Source organism: Hemibagrus wyckioides, linkage group LG22 (assembly GCF_019097595.1).
Source record: "Hemibagrus wyckioides isolate EC202008001 linkage group LG22, SWU_Hwy_1.0, whole genome shotgun sequence".
Lineage (NCBI taxonomy): Eukaryota > Metazoa > Chordata > Actinopteri > Siluriformes > Bagridae > Hemibagrus > Hemibagrus wyckioides.
Genome location: NC_080731.1, coordinates 17,565,608 through 17,585,453, shown reverse-complemented (window position 1 = coordinate 17,585,453; position 19,846 = coordinate 17,565,608). Strand labels below are relative to the sequence as shown.

Here is a 19,846-nt window from a genome sequence, read left to right as displayed (position 1 = left end):
CTAGAGATGAGGTGGATTGGGGTTACCCTTTTTGATGAGGGTTTGAGAATATTCATGAAGGAATTATCCATCCTGCTATCCATCCATTTTCTGTAGCGCTTATCCTACACAGTATCACAAGGAGCCTGGAGTCTACCCCAGGAGACTGGGAGCATAAGGCAGGGGACACCCTAGACAGGGTGCCAACCTATCAAAGGGCACAGTTGCAGACACAATTACACACCCACTCACACACTACGGACAATTTAAAGAGATGCCCATCAGCCCACAACACGTTTTTGAACTGGGGGAAGAATCCACAGTACGAGGAACCCCCAGAGCATGGGTAGAACATGCAACCTTGACGGATGCAGGGAGGGAGGGAGAAAGGAAGAAAGGAAGGAAGGAAGGAAGGGAAAAAAAGTATACTGGGGAAGAGGTTAAATTTTCAGTTCTGATGGTCAGATTGTGTTCATTTGTAGTACAGCTAACAACAGTTACGACATATGCCTCACACCCCTGGGTTGGGGGTTAGATTCCTGCCTTTGCCCTGCATGTTCTCCATGTGTTTCCATGCTCTCCCTGTGCTGTGGAGGTTTCCTACAGGTTCTCTGGTTTCCTCTCCAAGTCCAAAGAGCATGGTAGGCTTACTGGCATCTCTAAATTGTCCATAGATTGTGAGTGGGTGTGTGTGATTGTGCCTTGTGATGGACTGGTAACAGGAGCAGATATCCCACACATTGTCCATAGATTTCCCTGAGATAGACTCCAGGCTCCCTGCAAACCTGCATAGGATGAGCAGTTCAGAAAGGATATGCTGCTACAGAAATATAATCAACCAGTAACACTGACTCCATTTCACCATTTGATTTTTTTTTCCTGAAGTGTTTTATTCCTTACTTAAAATATCCAAGAGATGCATATTGTGGAGGAAAACATCCTCCCAGTAACAACAAAGCAATACAATTTTTATGCAAACTCTGCTTGTCACTAGTGCAGAAAAAAGTGTTCTAAGTTATGAGGAAGACAAATTATTCTGAGGCAAGTTTTTAGAAACACCGAAATTTTGACAGATGTCTAAACTTGAAGCCTTCACAACTTGAAGGCACTGTGTCAGCTGGCTCATGAGAAGATGAGGAAGAGAAAAGGAAACAAAGCGTGAGACAGATAAGCAGGAAAGGGACAAAGAACTAGGAAAGCAAACAACAGAGGAAGGAAGCATGAATGAAGACAGATATAGATACAGGTAAGTAATAAAGGAAGATAGAAAAGGAAGGAATGTAACAATGAACCTTCGGTGTCCTCGGAAAGCATTTATGAATTCTCAAAATAAAGATGCTCAGTCTGAGCTGTCAGCCAGTTCAGCATAGCTCTGCACATATACAAATACACACACATACACACACACACACACAGACAATTCTATAAATGCACACCACATCCATACAGCATTCCTAAACACATCAGCTTTCTACCATTATTGAAACCCTACCATGTTAAGATGCAGAGAAATGCAGCAAAGTGCTAAAACCTAATCTCCCTCCATCACTGCATGCTTTTATTTTCTTTACTGTCTTGTATTTTTTTCTTTTCCAAAAAGGTTTCAGCCATAGCAACACCTCCCAGATATTATTCAGGTAATGTACAGGTTGTATAGAGACTAGGAAAAATGCAGTGCAGCATTATTCCATGTCTAACAGCAACTTTTCAACCCCCAGAAAGTATTTATACGACTCCCAGGAACCCTTTTGGCATCAATCAGCACTCAGTTACTCCACAGCGTATTCATCAACCCCCTGTAACCCTATAGACTATTCATCAAATGTCAGAAATGCTAGTATTCATCGAGCCAGCAGTTAGATGCTCATCTTCTCCTCATTAGGGTTTTTTCTTATCTAGGGGATGATGCCTGTACTCAAGAACAATGTCCCCTTTGTCCTGGCTTCATGAATTTTAAATTTGTAGCACCTGTGGACTCTGAAAACCACAAGGGAAGATTTTTCGTTTGTTTGTCATAGAGCAGACAGTGGAGTCACGCGTCATATTTTATGCTGGGAGAAAGCTGAGATCATGCTACCAACCATGAGAATGGAGCGATTGACATTGCATGATCTAAAACACAGTAAAGTGAACAAGGTAACTAGCTTGATGTCAGTGATTATATTTATGCAACCAAAACATAAGCCTGGAGAGTTTACTGGGGTTTTTTCTTGTCTGGTGGGCTCGATGGATAGATGGATGGATGGATATAGATACTTTATTTATTCCAAAGGGAAATTCACAGTTTCCAGCAGTAACCACAACCATAGACAATATATAAAATAGGAGGGAATATAACAAAAATACCATAAAAAAAAAACAAAAAAACAAATTAGGGTACAAAAATATATAAAATAACAAAATATAAAATATAATAGACTTGAGTGATATTACTCAGCCAAGTTAGCTTCATCTTCAACAGGCTTAAACCCACGGCTTATTTAATGGGATTAAGCTAATATCTAAACAGACTTACGCTAGCTACAAAGCTAACATCATCTAACCAGGACAAGCAAACATTGCATAGGTATCTTACAGTAAACGTGAATAAAATGGCGGAGGCCGAAAAGCCAGTGTGGCTAAAATTATAAACGGACGTTTTCACTCAACTCATCAGAAGTGTGAAAGTTCTAGCCTTTTTGCTCCAACTGCATGGAGACCAAAATACAAAATTGTTTTTAATTCTAATCATTTGTCATTCCTAACAAATTCCAAATATTCTTGGCGAGCCTTTTCATACACAAAGCAGACGTATGCTGGCAAGCACCAAGCAAGCAACAAAGTCAATTAAGCTCGGCGTAATTAGCGGCCGTTAGCTCACTTCTCTCATTCAGACTTTCTCACCATCTACAGATTCCACTGGCAGCCACACAGCAATGGATGCTCAAGGGCAGGTGTTAATTACAAACCTCATTCTTTAGCACAACCAAGAAACACTCTCCAAGCAGAAAGTGCATACTTAAATACAATTTTCTGCATGAACAGAAGCAGCGATTACAGACAGATGATGAGCAGATGATAAGTTATTAGTGAAATGCTAGAGCAGCTGGTCAGTAGTAAGTTATCAAACTTGATTTCTTTGTCCAATAGCGACAGCGACAGATCCCCAGCTGCCAGCGCCAGCCGGTCACACATCTAAAAACACAAATATGCAGGGATGAACCTCAAGGACCAGTTTACATCTCCAATATCTCTCTCACACACACCCACACCCAAGCCAAATTGTGGAACTGAGTTTTGGAGCTTTTCAGAGACCCCCAGTTGCCATTTTAATCTATGCTGTAGCTGAACACTGCAGGAGGATATTAGCCCAGCTGTCTCCACCCCACACACACACACACACACACACACACACATATCCAAGAGAAAATGACCTCCTCTCATTTCATAATGTACAAATCTGTAGCTGTGAAAATGTACTGTTATTAGCTTTCCATCTGTTAAACAATCATGTTAGCTTACTCACATGCTAGCAATCTTCCCCAACTAGTTTTAGCATGCTAATCACAAGCATGCTACATTTGATGCAATCCAAAAGGGTATAAGACAGTCAAACATTACTGAGTTTTATATAAAAATCAAATGGAAAAGCCCCAAGGAGTTAAAAAGTCATATATAGAAATATTTTTATGTTTAAATGAGGCAGAAAAATTGGTCTTCTGGTAAATATAAGACGTGACAGAAATGGTTAGATGCATATTAAAAGAGGAAACTTTTTTATGTATTTTGTTTTCAAAAGCAGTATTAAAAGGATGAAATGGTTACTGAAGATGAAGGAATTTTCTCTCTGTATTTAAACACACTTTGGGTAGTGTAGTCTTTTCCCCCTAATCTGCTGTTTCGTGCAGTTATGTGGCAAGATGTTCAGATAATTGTCAGATTAAATATTAGAATAAAGAACAATGTAATCTCAGAGATTTGGTGCCAGTTTGAGAAGTTCAGAATCTCAGAAACTTTCAGTGAACGTTCTGTGGGTCAGAAGAGATCGGTCAGACTGGTTAAAAGCTGACAGACACCCTTAGTAACTCAAATAACCACTCTTTACAACCAAGGTGAGGAGAAAAGAATCTCACAAGGCACAAAAGCTTGAAGTGGAGATGCTACGAACATGTTTGGGATCCATTGTTCTCATAAAGAAGAATCTAGGGCTACATTGGGCACAGAATTAATTTGGTTGCATGTTTGAGTTTGTTATTTTTAATGAAAACCCACCCAGTCTTAAACTAATCAACAAGGCAACAAAACTCTCCTGCCTCCAGCCCCAAAGCCTTTCCTTCTCTTTTCACCATATATGATGATGATGTTCATAGACAAAAGGTTTAATTTTGGCCAAAACACAACAAAGCAAACATCCAGTCATCAATAATGGTGTCTAATAATATCAGCTGCTGTCAGAGCTCTTAAAGCCAAGATAGCTCATTCTAGAAGGTTGATTATTATGTATTTCACACCATACTGTATCCCAGCACCTACGGATCAGGTAGCATGACCCAACTTTGTGATCTAGTTATATCTTTCTAATTAATAAGCACAACTTTATGCAAATAAACTGTATGCTTGCGTGGATAAGGCAGTTACGGTCCTAAACTTCATTTCATGGCAAAACCATAAAATAAACAGTGTCGAGGATGTGACAGTCATGCCACATAACCTCTCATTAGCAGGGAGGCACGGACAGGAAAGCAGGAAAGTGTCCACAGAGACTGTACAGCACGGTGAGGTCCTCTGAGGCCAAATGCATGGTTAAAAATGGAATCGGGGAAAAAAGTCAAATAAAAAAAAAAAAAATGAAGAGATGATCTATGAACATCCTGCCACTAAAGATTCAGGTTCCTGTTAACAGCACTGCAGTTCCTCAAGGTGCGTCTTTATTTAAAATTCACCCGTACAGTAGTACAGGATTAAAAGGGCTTGCGCTCAGAGAGATAAATGCAAATGCACTCAATCAGCCTGATGTCTGCTTCTTTACTTTTGCTCGGAAGCTGAAAAATTATTGTTGGCAAATAACAGCCTCAAGTTTAGTACTGTACCAACTGCATGCATAAATAATCGCACACCAGCCACCAGCCCTTTAGGAAACATTGGGAAAAAACGATGTCATAAAGCTCAGTCGAGGGTCGTCCTCATGGGGTTGGGTGTTACTTTGGTGGCCTAATGTTTGTAGGTAGAAGTCAATGGATGCTAATATAAAGTAAATTAATATACACTGATCATTTATTACATTAAAACCACTAACAGGTGACGTTAATATCATTATTATCGTGTTACATTAGCACCTGTCAAGGGGTGGGATAAGTTAGGCACTAAGTTAACAGTCAGTTCTCGAAGTTGGAAGCATGAAGTGTAAGGATCAGAGCAACTCTGATCTGAATTTGTGATGGGGTCAGGGCATCTTCCAAAGAAAAGGTCTTGTGGGGTGCTCGAGGTATTAAAGTGGTAAGCAGATATCAAAAGAAGTTCCAAAGAAGGGACTGGCATCAGGGTCACAGACTCTCAAAGCTCATTCATGCACATGGGAAGCAAAGGCTAGTCTGTCTGGTCCGATCCCTCGGAAGAGCTACTGTAGCACAAATTCCTGAAAAGCTCATTTCTAATGCTGGTTATAACAGAAAGGTGTCAGAACACACTGTGAATCACTCTAGCAGCACAATGGGGACCTACGCAATATTAGATTTGGATTTGTAGACTTAATTTAGGAGTGAACAAATCATTAGCCTGGGAAGCCAGGACAAGCAAATTTTGCGTCAAAGTAGACAACATCGGAAAAGAGGACCTTACTCCTCAACTCTAAAACAAAAGTGTTATATAGCTATATTTAAACTTATTTTCTTTTACAGATGACAAACCCATAGCCCAGAACATTCCGAAACAATTTTACTGGGAGATGTGTTACAAGAAGACAATAAACTAGCCAGCTCACAGTACATCCTTGCTATGTTTTCTATGGATTTTTACCTTCATCCTTTAAGTTTCTGTGCAACATAAAGTGTTACAGGTTACTAATGGTACAAAGGATGTTTTCCTAATAGTACCAAACCAGAATGAAAAGAAAAGTTTGCTGGTTTTATTTCTTACAGTGAACAAATAGCATTACAGAGCTATAAGTCTTTCATGTTGTCTTGACAGATTCACAGAGAAAAAGCTTTCTCTGGGCTTTATTTATCATGAATGAGTGAAGATGCAAACCATCCCAAAGTTGCTCTGCCTGGGGGTTTGAGAAAAAGCAAACAGCCATGCTTAAAAACCCTTCAAAAGGAAATCAAAGGCCATCCTCGCATCTCTCATTGCAGGAAAAAAGTCAACAAGACATCAATTATTCACATCTGTTCATATCTCATATCTAACTGTCCATTACACAGAATTCTGATAAACATCCCTGCTTCATGTAAAAGCAGCTATGTAATTAGAAAATGCTTCAGTTTGCTAGAAAGTGTGCTTTGTTGGACTAAAACAAAACAAAGCATTATCTGATCTTGCTAAAACAGGGAATTTTGTCTCACGAAGCTAACCTTATTCACAGACTCAACTGAACTGATACAACTGTATCCCTATTCCTGCTCCAAATAAGTGCTATAGTGGACAATCCAGAGACATTACATATAACCATCACCAGTTATCAACTCATCATACACACTTTCCAGCACCTGTGGGGTGAAGAGATGAAGCTTGTGATGCTGTGCATTATTGCATGCACTTCCTGTGCATGCAACGTCTGTGTTCCTACTGTCCAAGAGATTTAATGCACGAGAGAAAAACAAATCCTTGTATGCATGCTGTTTAATTTATCGCTTTTGTGTATTGCATATAATCTTTGTAAAATAAATAAAAGTGCATCAACGTGGAAAGTGATGTCCATTGTCATTATCTTCATGCTTGTAAACAGAACACCATGCGGCGCGCGTGTCTTGCCTCAGACAAGGACATGTGCGCGCAATAAGAGAATAAAAGAAGTCTCAATGCATTGCAACGCGAGCGCATGGTCGTGTGCACGTGTGCATGCGTGTGTGCAAGTGAATGCGCGCGTACCTGTAGCTGCAGAGTGTAGTCGCGGTGTAAACGCGTCGGGGGCTCGGCGAGCTCGTGCTGAAGCTGCAGGGAAACGGCGTAATCCATGCAACGGTGGAGCGCGTGCGTGCGGTACTGGCGGGTGGAAAGCGGGGTCGCGCGCTGCCGTTTCGCTCGGGGGTCAAACGCTCCGCCCCGCCGCTCGCGTCTCATTGGCCGTCGGGATAGAGTTGTTTTTGTTTTCGCTCCACGCGCACAAGCGCGGCTGCACGTGAATGGTAGAACTGATTTGCAAAGGCTCTGTCAGTGCTGCAACATGCATCTGATCTAGCTCATTAAAGGGGCTGTTTGATATGTTTAAAGGTCATCCCGGGTCCAGGAACAAAATTTAGAACATGAATTACATGCAGTGCTACCTGTTATTCCTGTATTTATTTATTCTGCATTGAATCGGTAAACGGGATGATTTAGGTACTTTCTTTCTTATTCTTACACTATAGCCCAATATGGCCAAAAGAATGTGCCCATCACTGTATGTGCTTCTTCCCCGAACTGGTGCCAGTATGTTGGAAGCACACTGTTGTAAAGAAAATCTTCGTAGCATTACAGTTTCCTTTCAGTGGAGACTCAAATCCTGTTCCAGCATGACAATGTCCCTGTGCACAAAGCTCCATGAAGTCATGGTGTGGAAGTGCAGGTTGGAGTGGAAGAACTGGAGTCTCCTGCACAGAGCCCTGACTCTGACTCAACCCCACTAAACACCTTCGGGATGTGGTGGTTTAGTGGTTAGGGTTTTGGACTACAGAGCAAAAGGCTGTAAATTCAAATCCCAGGTCCACCAACCTGCCACTGCTGGGCCCCTGAGCAAGGTGCTTAACCCTCAATTGTTCAGCTGTACAGAATGTGATAAACTGTGAGTTGTTCTGGTTAAAAGTGTCTGTCAAATGCCAGAAATGTAAATGGAACACAGACTCAACCCTAGACCTCCTTACAACATCAGTGTCTGATCTAACTAATGCTCTTGTAGCTGAATGATCACAATCCAACATCTAGTGGAAAACCTTACTAGAAAAGTGGTGGTATTCGTCCAAATACTTTTGACATTCAGTAAAATCTAAACGTTTTGGTTTCATTACTGAAAGAAGGAAAACTCTCGGTGAGCTGTAGTGAAACAAACAAGGCCACGTGAATTGATTTTTGGTGGCATTAAGAACATGATTAACTTTGATCCCGCAGTATTAAAGCAGCACTGTGAAATCTGCTCTCCATTGAAGGACCTTTGAGGGATTTGGCTCCACAGTAAACCAAACTATTTATGTGTAACACCAACACAAGAGCGATTAATCAAACTTTTATACAAAACCGGCTAATAAAAACGTCAAATGGATCCGAACTAATCTACTTAGTTCAATCAGTCTGCCATCAGCCATCAAAACGCAACTATATTCAATTTCCGAAAGCCTTCCTGTCTCGGAGACGTTTGAGGATTCATGCTACAAGCTTCCCTGTGATGTCCAGGGTGTATTTCTGCTTTTTTCCCCAACGTAGTTGAGCTTAATATAAGGTTTTTACACAGTATATCAGTAAACATGGATGTTTTCATACATTTATTAAGATTCAGATCCAACCTGATGTACATGTGTGTGTAACTGCAGTGCTGGACCCACATGACACACTTTCTGTGCACACTTTCACACAGTTTCTATGTTTAGTACAGAATGGAACTAGTGTGTGTGTGTGTGTGTGTGTGTGTGTCCATCCTTTAACTCTCTATCCGAGTTTATATTCGTATTTCCATTTTAGAATTTCTATCACATTATGAATATATCATAAGCATGAGTCATCAGAGAGAACCTGATACTGCAGTTATCTAGTTACAGCATGAATAAACACACACACACACACACACACACAATGTGCTTAAACAAGCTGCTATAATTGCACTACAACCAGAAGGCATCTTCACACTTCCCCTCAGGCTCTCTGTCTGTTTTCCTTCTCTGGTCTCTCTCTCTCTCTCACTCTCTCTCTCTTTTTCTGTTTCTCTTTCTGTTTCTCCTCTTGCTGCCCTCTGTTTCTGCCACTCTGTCTGTCAGTGTGCTTGTCTTTGTCTGTCTCTCGGTTTGTCTGCCTCTTCATCTGTCTCACTATCTTTCTGTTTGTCTGCCTCTCTGTCTGTCTCTCTCTCTCTCTCTCTCTCTCTCTCTCTCTCTATCTTTCTGTCTCACTATCTTTGTTTGTCTGTCTCTCTCTCTCTCTCTCTCTCTCTCTCTCTCTCTCTCTCTCTATCTTTCTGTTTGTCTGCCTCTCCCTCTCTCCATCTCCCAGTCTCACTCTCTCTCTATCTTCCTTTATGTCACATTGCTCTCTGTCTTTCCCTCTTTGACTTCATCTATCTTGATCTCTCTGTCTTTCTCTCACCTTCCCAGTCTGCTGTCTGTCTGTCTCTCCCCCTCTCTCTCTCTCTCTCTCTCCCTCTCTTTCTGTGTGTGTGTGTGTGTGAGTGACTGAAACAAATCTGTGCTGAAGGCTGAGGTGAGCAGCACTTTGCTGAGCCGTGATCGTTGCCTGTTTTTTTTTTTCAGAAGCTCTTTCTTGTCCTGTTTGTTAACTGGTGGCTTGGGTCAGGTCATATTAACAGCTTTGTTAAACCTTCTAACATTACGTTTGAATTGAATATAAATTTAACACAGCAGTAGCTAAGGTTTTGGTATTTGAAATGTAGAAATATTAGAAAGAGAATTTAATAAAAAGGGTTATTCGGCTCTTCCCTGGGATCTGGGCTTCCCTCTATTATGTGGACTGACTCTGTTAAATTGCCTGTAGGCGTGAATAAGAGTGTAAATGTGACATATTCCTGACTCACATCCAGGTTTTCCAGCTCACACTCATCCGGGACCTGGGTTTGGATTTATTTGCTGTGCCGAAATGCTATTATTATACTGTCACCCATCAGGACAAACAGAAATCAGACCACTGACCTGAATTAAGCCAATTTCACTAATGACCTTGGGTTTGACTTTGAAAACTGTAATGTGTTCTTAATGTATTCAGCTTCACACTAACCTGATTTCCTTCTCCGACGGATTAACGGTGGCACTAATATGATTAATAGAGTCCGGCCCGGCGACTGTCTGAAGCTACTGTATGAATCAAGACAATCTGAGCAAGTGGAATTATTTTGTGGATCCACATGCATGGTGTCCAATCTCCTGCTGACAGAAACAGCCATTTTTTGCGCGAGCTATCATAATAATTCGGCGCGCCGCTCACACAGGAAATTGAGGTTATATAAAAAGTGCAGGAGAGGCAAAATATTGACACGTTAGAGGTGCTGAAGGAAGGCATTCAGGGAGTTGTTTTAGACTCAGGGGCAGGGCCCCATCAAGCAAGACCAGAATGGCTTTTCCTTTTAGCATTCCCGTTGGACCAAATACATCAACCTACTGCACTGCAACACCACAAAAAATACGCCATATGGTGTCATACATCACCTAGTATGATATCAAGATTTTTCCATTCCATATCAACTGCTCTATGGTGCTGTCGCCAATGTCTCTGCGAATCAATCCTTAATCCACAACCCTGACAAAATTATTATAGAATCCTCCCCGAGACGAAGAATACAACAGAAGACGGAAATAAACCGGGAGATATGTGACAGCATGGCAGGAGATACATGATTCTCAGTGATCCTCAACCAAGGGCTTTTTTTTTTCACCTGAACTGTCACACTGGAACGTCTATAGTTGGTAGAAAATAACCGGAAATAGAGTGACGGCTGCAGGATGTGACCTTTTACAGAAGACAATATAGTGGAGTGGAATAAGTGAAAAGGACAAACCTTTTGTTTGGCTTGGTTTTGTGCGGTAATTTGACACAAAATAGCATTTTAATCTTTTTATTTTTTTCAATTAACAGCTGCATTCATGCCTTTATTACAGTTTTTGTAATTAGGAAAATTGTAGAAAATTGCAATGGCACAAGCTCCAGAAGTTCTGGAGCATTAAAAAGCAATTTAGGGCGAATACATAAATAATATCAGGTGGACAAACAAAGAAGGCTGAATCGCATTATTCATCATGCAGGGAAATCTGAAAAAACTGAGTCACTTCAGGACCTTTACCTGTGCATCCTCCTACTTAGTATTCCCAGGACAAACAGGATCGTCCCTAGTGGATTCCTCTTTTCATTCCCATCTCTTTCCAATCCATCGGGAATCTCATTTGTATTCTCCTCAGGCTCCGGGGCTAAGCATACAGTATGCGCTGGTATCGAGCATCGGTCACATTCTGACTTGAGCCAATCATTGACTTCACCATCTGGAACAATCTCAATACATCACAAAGGCAATCAACACAATCTCCATTAAACACTCGGGACTGGAGGTAGAGTGCAGAGTTGAGGGGGTTAAACTAATCACATGATATATATATATATATATACATATAAGATTTTTTTTGTTGCATGTAATCAAGATTTAAACAGGTAAATTAGTTTGCTGACCTCCTGATCATTTCAGTCACATCTGTACATCACTAGCCACCATTAATTTTTCAAATAAATAGAGCAAACTAATCTTAAAACTAAGTAGATATACTGGAATCTGGTTATTTCAAATGAACATGTGAAATGGTACGTATTGAATATGAATTTTGAATATAAGTATTCAAGTCAAATTTTTTATTAAATGATTACAGATAATGAAATGGTAAGCAAAATTATTAATAAACGTTTTTCGATTTTATAAAATGTTGTCTTTTTAGAATTTTGTACAAAGCATAAAATAAAGGTAAATAGCAAAAAATGTGAAAGTAAATTAATTAATTATAAAAAATAAATCACACAACAAGCAATGTAGAACAAGTAAACCGAAGGTAACATTAAAAATCATTTTAACTTAAAAAATCAAATAATATAGTTTAAGCTTAATGAAAAACATTGCTAAAAATAAATACAAAAACTTTACAAAATAATAATTATTACACAATTAATTAATTATTATTAAATATTAAGGTATTAACATTGAGGTAGAAGTTTTTTTATTAATCACTTAATAATAATTATATTAATATTATAGTTTATAATTTTATTGGTATATTATAATTGATATAAATAACATTTAATTATTAAATTCATTTAATTAATAAAAACTTTAAATTTTAAATTGTTATTTACTAGTTAATTACAGACAAAATTTTTATATTTTTATTAGTAAACTTTTTTTCAATAATTTTGTCAGTTCTACTTAAGAAAGAAAGAAAGAAAGAAAGAAAGAAAGAAAAAGAAAGAAAGAGAAATTGCTAGAATATTTTATTGGGCCTTTTGCATTTTTTGCCTTGTTTAATTTTTTTTTTTTTACTTTATGTTGTTTAAACACATTCACCATTTTCAGGAAGTTCATACTTCATCATAAGATTTTTAGGATTTTCAGGAGCTTTAGGTGTCTTGTGTCTTAGTTTATCTGTTTGTTGGATGATGTATAGAAATATCCAGTGTTTTATTATGTGGGATGTATTATAGACAGATTATTAATGATACAAAAGCTCAGAGGTGTGCTGTTAAAGGAAAATATTCAAAAATGTGGTGGTGTGATGGAACGGAGTTACTGTTTTTTTTACTATATAATGAGTGTCATTTCTTTCATGCTAAAGCAATTTGCTCAATACTACTAATATTTTATTTGTGAATGAATTACATCATTTCCTTCACCCACTTATACTTAAATTCAACATTATTATCTGGAGACGCAACCAAGCGGGTGTCAATGTAGTGTTATAAAGTGTAAATGAAGCATGAAGGATTTCCTTCAAAAGAAGGAGATGCAGACTGACGGATGGATGGACGGAGATGATGCATGGACACAACACATCATCCCACCAGGAATAACAAGAAAGATGTGAGAACATCCAGAGTCCACCATCCTGAAGCTTGAGGCATTGTGTTCCACTTCACACTTCCTACACAGGGCTGCATGCTTGAGTGGATATACACACACACATACACACACACACACTTTTGACATACTGAGGACCTTCTTTAAATGCTATGCTATATTTTGTGAGGACCAGGTTATCCTGAGGACATATGGGTTATTTCTGGTTGCCATGAAAAGTTAAAGACATGTATAAACACATACACCCTCCCTCTCTCTCTCTCTCTCTCTCTCTCTCACACACACACACACATGCACACATGCACACACACTCACACACACACACATTTGACATACAGAGGACCTTCTTTAAATGCTATGATATATATTGTGAGGACCAGGTTATTGCGAGGACATTTGGGTCATTTCTGGTTGTCATGAAAAGCTAAAGACATGTACACATACTTACACACACACAGACACACACACATACACTTGACATATTGAAACCCTTCTTTAAATGCTATGCTATATATTGTGAGGACCAGGTTATTGTGAGGACATTTGGATCATTTCTAGTTGCCATGAAAAGCTAAATAAAACACACACACACACACACATAATGTGAGGACCAGGTTATTGTGAGGATATTTGGGTTTGTGAGGACTTCTGGTTGCCATAAAAAGTTAAAGACGTGTACACACACATACACTCTCTTTCTCTCTCTTTCTCTCTCTCTCTCTCTCTCTCTCTCTCTCTCTCTCACACACACACACACACAGGTTTTACGTAACCTTCTTTAAATGCTGTTCTATATTTTGTGAAGACCAGCATTTTGTGAATACATTTGGGTCATTTCTGGTAGCTATGAAAAGCTAAAGATGTATAATCACACACACACACACACACAAATTTGTTTGTCATAAACTTGGTCTATTTTGGTCCACAAAAAATAACTCACAATGTGTTCACAAACAAACATGGTTTTCATACATTTGATCTATTTTGGTCCCAACAAAGGATTAAAGATGTGACTCACACATGCACACACACACACACACACACACACACTTTTCATAATATCCTTTTTCCATAGGACCCTCCATAACATAATTACTGTAGAGAATTAATGCTATTATTTGCTATGCAGCACAAACACAATTTCTTCTAAAGCCTGGGTGATATTTTGGACATTTGGTCTATTTTTGTATCTGCAAAAGCCTAAAGACATGAGCACACACACACACACCGTCAGGAAAAGCTGGACAGTTCCCTGCCAGGCCTGGAGAGGGTGCTGGCAGGTAAACCTTGGAAGCCTGCTTCTTTGTGTGTATTTTGTGCCACACCTTTCCCATTGTTCTCCTACCCTGTTGTGTCACCTGTTCCCAATTAACCATAATGTGTAGCCCTATAAATAGATATCCTTGTGTACCTGTCTTTGTCGGTCATTGTTTATTGTTCAGTGTTTCATGTACTATGGCCCGGGTAAAGTCATATCCTAGTTTATGGTGAAGGTTTTGATTGTTTCAGTTTAGTTAGTGTTAGGTTAGTCTTCCCCATGTCTGACTGTCTGCATGAATAAAAGCTATACTTCTTGGAATCCTGTGTATGGGTCTGTCTCCATGGTGTGCCGGTGCACACACCACCACGGAGGTCCGAGTTCGAGCCCTGCACAGGGCGGGGGCGTCCAGATGTGACACACACACGTCATACTATCCTACTGAGGACTTTTTATTGACATAATGATTACTGTTGAGAATTAATGTTGAACACAAACAGTATATTTTAAGGGCCACAAACACACACTCAGACACACTTTGTGAGGACTTTCCATGGACATAATTACTACTGCATTTAATTAATGCTGTACTGAAACCTAACCCTGAACATAAGCTCAGTGATCAAAAGCATTTTCAGTTTTATTAGCAGTGGGGACCAGCCAAATGTCCCCATAAGATCCAAACTTTTACACACACACACACATATGTCAAGGTTACCCAATAATATGACAGCTCGCTCCTGAGGCATTCATCTATCTCATCTATCTCTCTCACTTCACAGAGAAAAAGAAGGAATAAAAGACAGATAGAGGACGACTGGCTTGTTACCCCCAGGGAAATACTACAGCAATATTTTCTCATTTAATCCTGGCTAAATCTGCAGCAGCTGTGATGCCACACAGAGCCAGAGCATCCCTGATGTACAAGTTGACGTCTGTTGTAGTGCTTCATCACCGGGACTCCAAGTGCATGCATAATTGAATGGGGTGTGAATAATTAACCCGTACAATCCCATACAATGTGCAATCTGATCCTGATGCATGAATATCAATATATACCCATATTAATTATTAAACCTATACGCATATTAATTTTACATGATAGATATAAGAATCATGTTCTCAAGCCTTGATGAGACACCAACATCTGGGTCTGGTGCTCAGGGTCAAACCTGGTATAGTTTTCTAAAATTGTCCATATTTTGGAGCAGATTATACCCTCACCATCCATATTATTAGGAACACCTAAACCTCAATCACGCAAGCTATACAATCAGCCAGTCACATGCAATACACACAATCATGCACATACTAGACAAGAGCTTTGATTAAAGTTCATATCAGAATAAAAAAAAATTGTTGTCAATGCAAGACAGGCTGGTTTAAGAAGATCTCCTGGGAAACTTGTTCACGCTGATAGGATCAACTTAAATAACCACTCTGTGCAACCATACTGCGCCGAAAAGCATCTCCGAGTGATCCCATATTAGATTCTGCTCCCAGAACAGTAGTTTGAGGCTGCATATGGAAAGGGATAAGGTTCTGGAAATACAGTACAGGTCTGGGTTTGGTTAGTCAGAGCAAAAAAGTGCAGGTCAAAGATTGTACCATTGATGTGTTCCTTTCCATTATTCAATGCAATTCCAATCTCCACTCCAAAATCACTGTGATCAGGCCAGCCTAGTCCACAGTGACTGTGATAAATGAACAAATAAATAAATAAATAAATATCTAAACACCTAAACTTGAATAGCTGCATATTAAGAATCATAGAGGAAAAGCAACTCTTGGGAATTGTCCAACTAGCTGCTAGCTCTCTCAGGTCAAATCCAAAATCTTTACTGGTGGTTTAATTGTAGCCAGAAGACATGCACTCCAGAGAAGTCAAGCATATTCTAATGTTTCTCCACACGAGGGTGTAATAAGTAAATAAAGTGATAGAAAATGTCAGAAATTACAAATCAAAAAACACAATCTGGTCAGTAGCCATGACGATGGTGAAATTATTGTATGAAAGTGTAAAGATCTAAAAGTTCCATCCTGCGCCCTATCCTACCCCAGAGTACTAACACCTGCATCTTATTTCCAGCTCATTAAGGACTGTCTAAAAGATCCCTTCTCCCAGGCTGACATCATGCAGCACTGCACATCGCCTGAGTGCCTTCGATTTGTCATTGCTATGCTACTGAATTCCAGGATATGTCCCAGAGTCTGTTTTTGCTGTCTGTTGTAATGTTATTCCTTGGTTTGTATGTTCAGTCTGCCATGTTTTTGGGGAGATAGAATTTTGAGAACCCAGAAGAAACAAAACTTTGACTGAGCTTAGAACCCGACCCTGGAGGACTCCAGAACTCTTTGACAAATTCATAAGAATCTTGTTTAAACTTTTTCTGTTGACTTTTTAATGACTTTTGTTACACTTGCTGCAGTCATGTATAAGGATTAGTTCTTGCTTTGGAACTACCCCGACTCTCAGACACCTCGGGCCTATAAAAAAGCATGGAAAGTCTCTGAGAAGATTTAGCTCCGCCATCCTTCATTCGCTAATTCAGTATCGATCTGTTTACTTATCTGCTGCTTGGTTTTTTGTGCACCATTTGCATGATTTGTCCATGCCCATATTTAGGTCCACTAATTTTACTGTGCTAATTTTACTCTGGCATTTAATTGGTTTGTAGAAGGACACAATTACACAACAGTTTTTTTTTCTGTGTAACTTGTTTATTGTACATTTTGCTCAGAATGTGCTTAATTATACCATGAGGACATTTAAATGATATACTTAAAGTGAATTCATTATTTAATTTCCATCTATAATGAACAGGAAAGTGACCTCATCAGCCAATATTACAATGCTGCTGGAAAAAAGGCAAATAATAAATAGTTGTAAACCTTTCAAAAGCTTTCTTTCTTCAGAAAATTTGGTTGATTCATTTTCTTGTTGAACATGTGACTTATGGACCGTCCCAAATATTTCATAGGGGTGATTGAGTTGGTTGAAAAGAGTGAATAGAATGAGATGGTAAACGGACTTCTGGCATATTTTAAGGAAGATCGGAATTTCAAGATAAAGTGAAGTTATATAACTGACAGATATTACAAAAAGAGGCTTTTTTTATTAGAGAATTGGACAAAGAATCCAAAAGGCAAGAAAACAAAACTGGAAGAGGAATTCAGGGTCAAAAAGACATGAGGAAGACTTAGGCTGCGTCTCAGTCATCTCACGAGTTTAATAATCAGGGCACTGATCAGTGCACTGGGACGTTTGCTTCCTTAAAAAAAATCCCACAATCCTCCAAAAAAACCAGGGAGCAACGAAGCTCACTAGTGTTTAATAGTTTTTTGAAGAATCCATATAAAAGAACAAAGTATTTTCCATAATTTACTTTAAACAACGTGAGAAAAAAACTGTCCTGTGTGTGTCCTGTTGTTGATAAATGCCAGTAGTGATGTTTTACCTCATGAGTATGAAGTGAAATCGATTTATCAGTGTCCAAGTACGGATTTATGACCTCAGGGCCTTTGTAACACAAGAAGAAACACGAACAAGACTTGCAATGTGAGGTGTGCATATACTGTATAGACTGATTATGTGAGCTGAGATACAGGTGTGTGTGTGTGTGTGTGTGAGACTGTGTGCGAGAGAGAGTGAGAAAGAGATCAGTATGCCGGAAAGCTAGAGCAGTAAATGTGCATGATGGATAGAGATGGAGTTCCTAGAGAAAGCGATGCTTATGACTTGATATACTGGCATCCATTAAAATATAGAATTTTAATACAGCATGTTATAGTTATTATACAATCCAATATGAGTTTGATGGTTAGGCAGTAAAATACGGTCCAGGGGATGAAAATGAAAAAGACGTCTTCTCATTTAGCATCTCAATTCCAGCTGTTTCACTAAACCACAGCGAGTCTTCCAAGTAAACCATAGCGAACTCAATTCCTGGTTTTATTAGATAATAACCATTACAGAATGGTGGGACTTCCTTCCAGAGGAAAAAAAAAAATCTCCGGATTGGATTATCCTGATAGTAATCCATTAAATTTTACTGCTGAAGAGATGTAAAGATCTATTCGTAGTATTTCTATGTTGTTTTTTTTTTAATTATTATTTTAGGAATCTTGGACAGACTGTACCTTTAAGTATTTACATGCATATTTAAATTCATTCTGGTGTCCAGACAAAGCGAACAAGTTGTTCTATCGAGTTCAGCCATCTATGCGAGTTCTGCGATCTATGAAAACGATTTCACGCAGGGTTGTTCTGGCATGAACACATTACTAGACTTACAGTGTTCTTAAAATGACAAGTACTTAGGAAGACATTAAAGAAGCAGCTCATAGTGGGAGAAAGTGTATCTCATGCTAATTTGAAAAGAATTGAGGTCAACCTCTGTGTGACGTACGTCGTACAAATATATATCTGTCTCCTAACCCCTGACACTTCAATGACACAGCTGTCAGCGTTATTAATAATATTTCCATTAGCTGTATCAATGTGCGAAGGGAGAAGGATGTAAATACATCACAGTCAGAGCGGAGCCATGGCATGGGTCAGAGGTCAGCCAGCCATGCTTAGCACAGGCTAATACATAATGAAGGTCAAAAGAAGGCCAGTGAAAATGTTTTAAACCTGGTGAAAGTTCTCAAAGCTGGAAAGCTCTGGTTTGATTAGTTTTGAAACAGGAAGTCAGAGAAATGGTGTGTTAAAATGCCAGTACTGTTCAAGATATGCTTCACATAGAACCTAGCTAATGTTAGAAAAAAAACCCACAACGCAAGCTAGCTAGCTAAAGTTAGAGAAAACCCTAAAACAAGTGAGCTAGCTAATTTTAGAGAAAACCCTAAACCAAACAAGCAAGTTATGTTAGAGAAAACCCTTAACCAAACCAGTTAGCTAATGTTAGAGAAAACTCTAAATTAAATGAGCCAGCTAATGTTAAAGAAAACTCTAAACCATGCTAGCTAGCTAATGCTAGCAACAACAACAGTATTAAACTAGCCATCTAATATTAAAGAAAACCCCAAATCAATCAAGCTAGGTAATGTTAGTGACAACAACAATATTGAAGTTCAGTATCTAGTATTAGGGAAAACCCAAAATCAAGCTAGCTGGCTAATGTTAAAGAAAACCTTATACCATGTTCATTTCTGGCATATGGCAGGCACCCTTATTCAGAGCAACTTACATTTGATCTCATTTTTTATACAACTGATCAATTGAGAATTAAGGGCCTTGCTCTAGGGCCCAACACTGGCAGCATGGTGGATTTGGAATTTGGACTCACAACCTTCTGATCAGACGTCCAGCACCTTAACCACTAAGCTACCACACCAAGTGAACTAGCTAATATTAGGGAAACCAAGCCTAGACCAAGCTATATATAGCTAATTCTAGAAAAACTCAATCCACAATATCTATCTCTGTTACATGTACAAATGACATAAGGGATGTTTTATTTATATTCTTAAATCATACTAGCGCCAAGCCTAATGACTTTCCTCTGTTTATGCAAAGGTTTTGGCACCCCAGTAACACTGAGAGCTCTGTAGTTGCTAATAGAAAACACAATCTGCTCGGGTTGACCATGACACTATACACGATCACAGGCATGTCATTTGTGGTGGATTGCTAAACATAGTACTTTTTTTCCATATACAGGAGC

General features: G+C 39.1%; 1 protein-coding gene across 2 annotated transcripts in view; it reads right to left on the bottom strand.

Moving 5' to 3' along the window:
* Positions 1–7,229, bottom strand: part of zmat4a (zinc finger, matrin-type 4a) — a 52,179-nt gene extending 44,950 nt beyond the window's left edge. Inside the window, exon 1 of one of the 2 annotated variants that reach the window (XM_058374420.1) lies at positions 7,045–7,229. In XM_058374420.1, coding sequence (XP_058230403.1) covers positions 7,045–7,131 — 87 coding nt within the window. In that variant the 5' untranslated portion in view covers positions 7,132–7,229. The remainder of the gene's footprint in view (positions 1–7,044) is intronic. The other variant, XM_058374421.1, reaches the window with a different exon arrangement.
* Between the last annotated feature and the right edge of the window lie 12,617 nt (positions 7,230–19,846).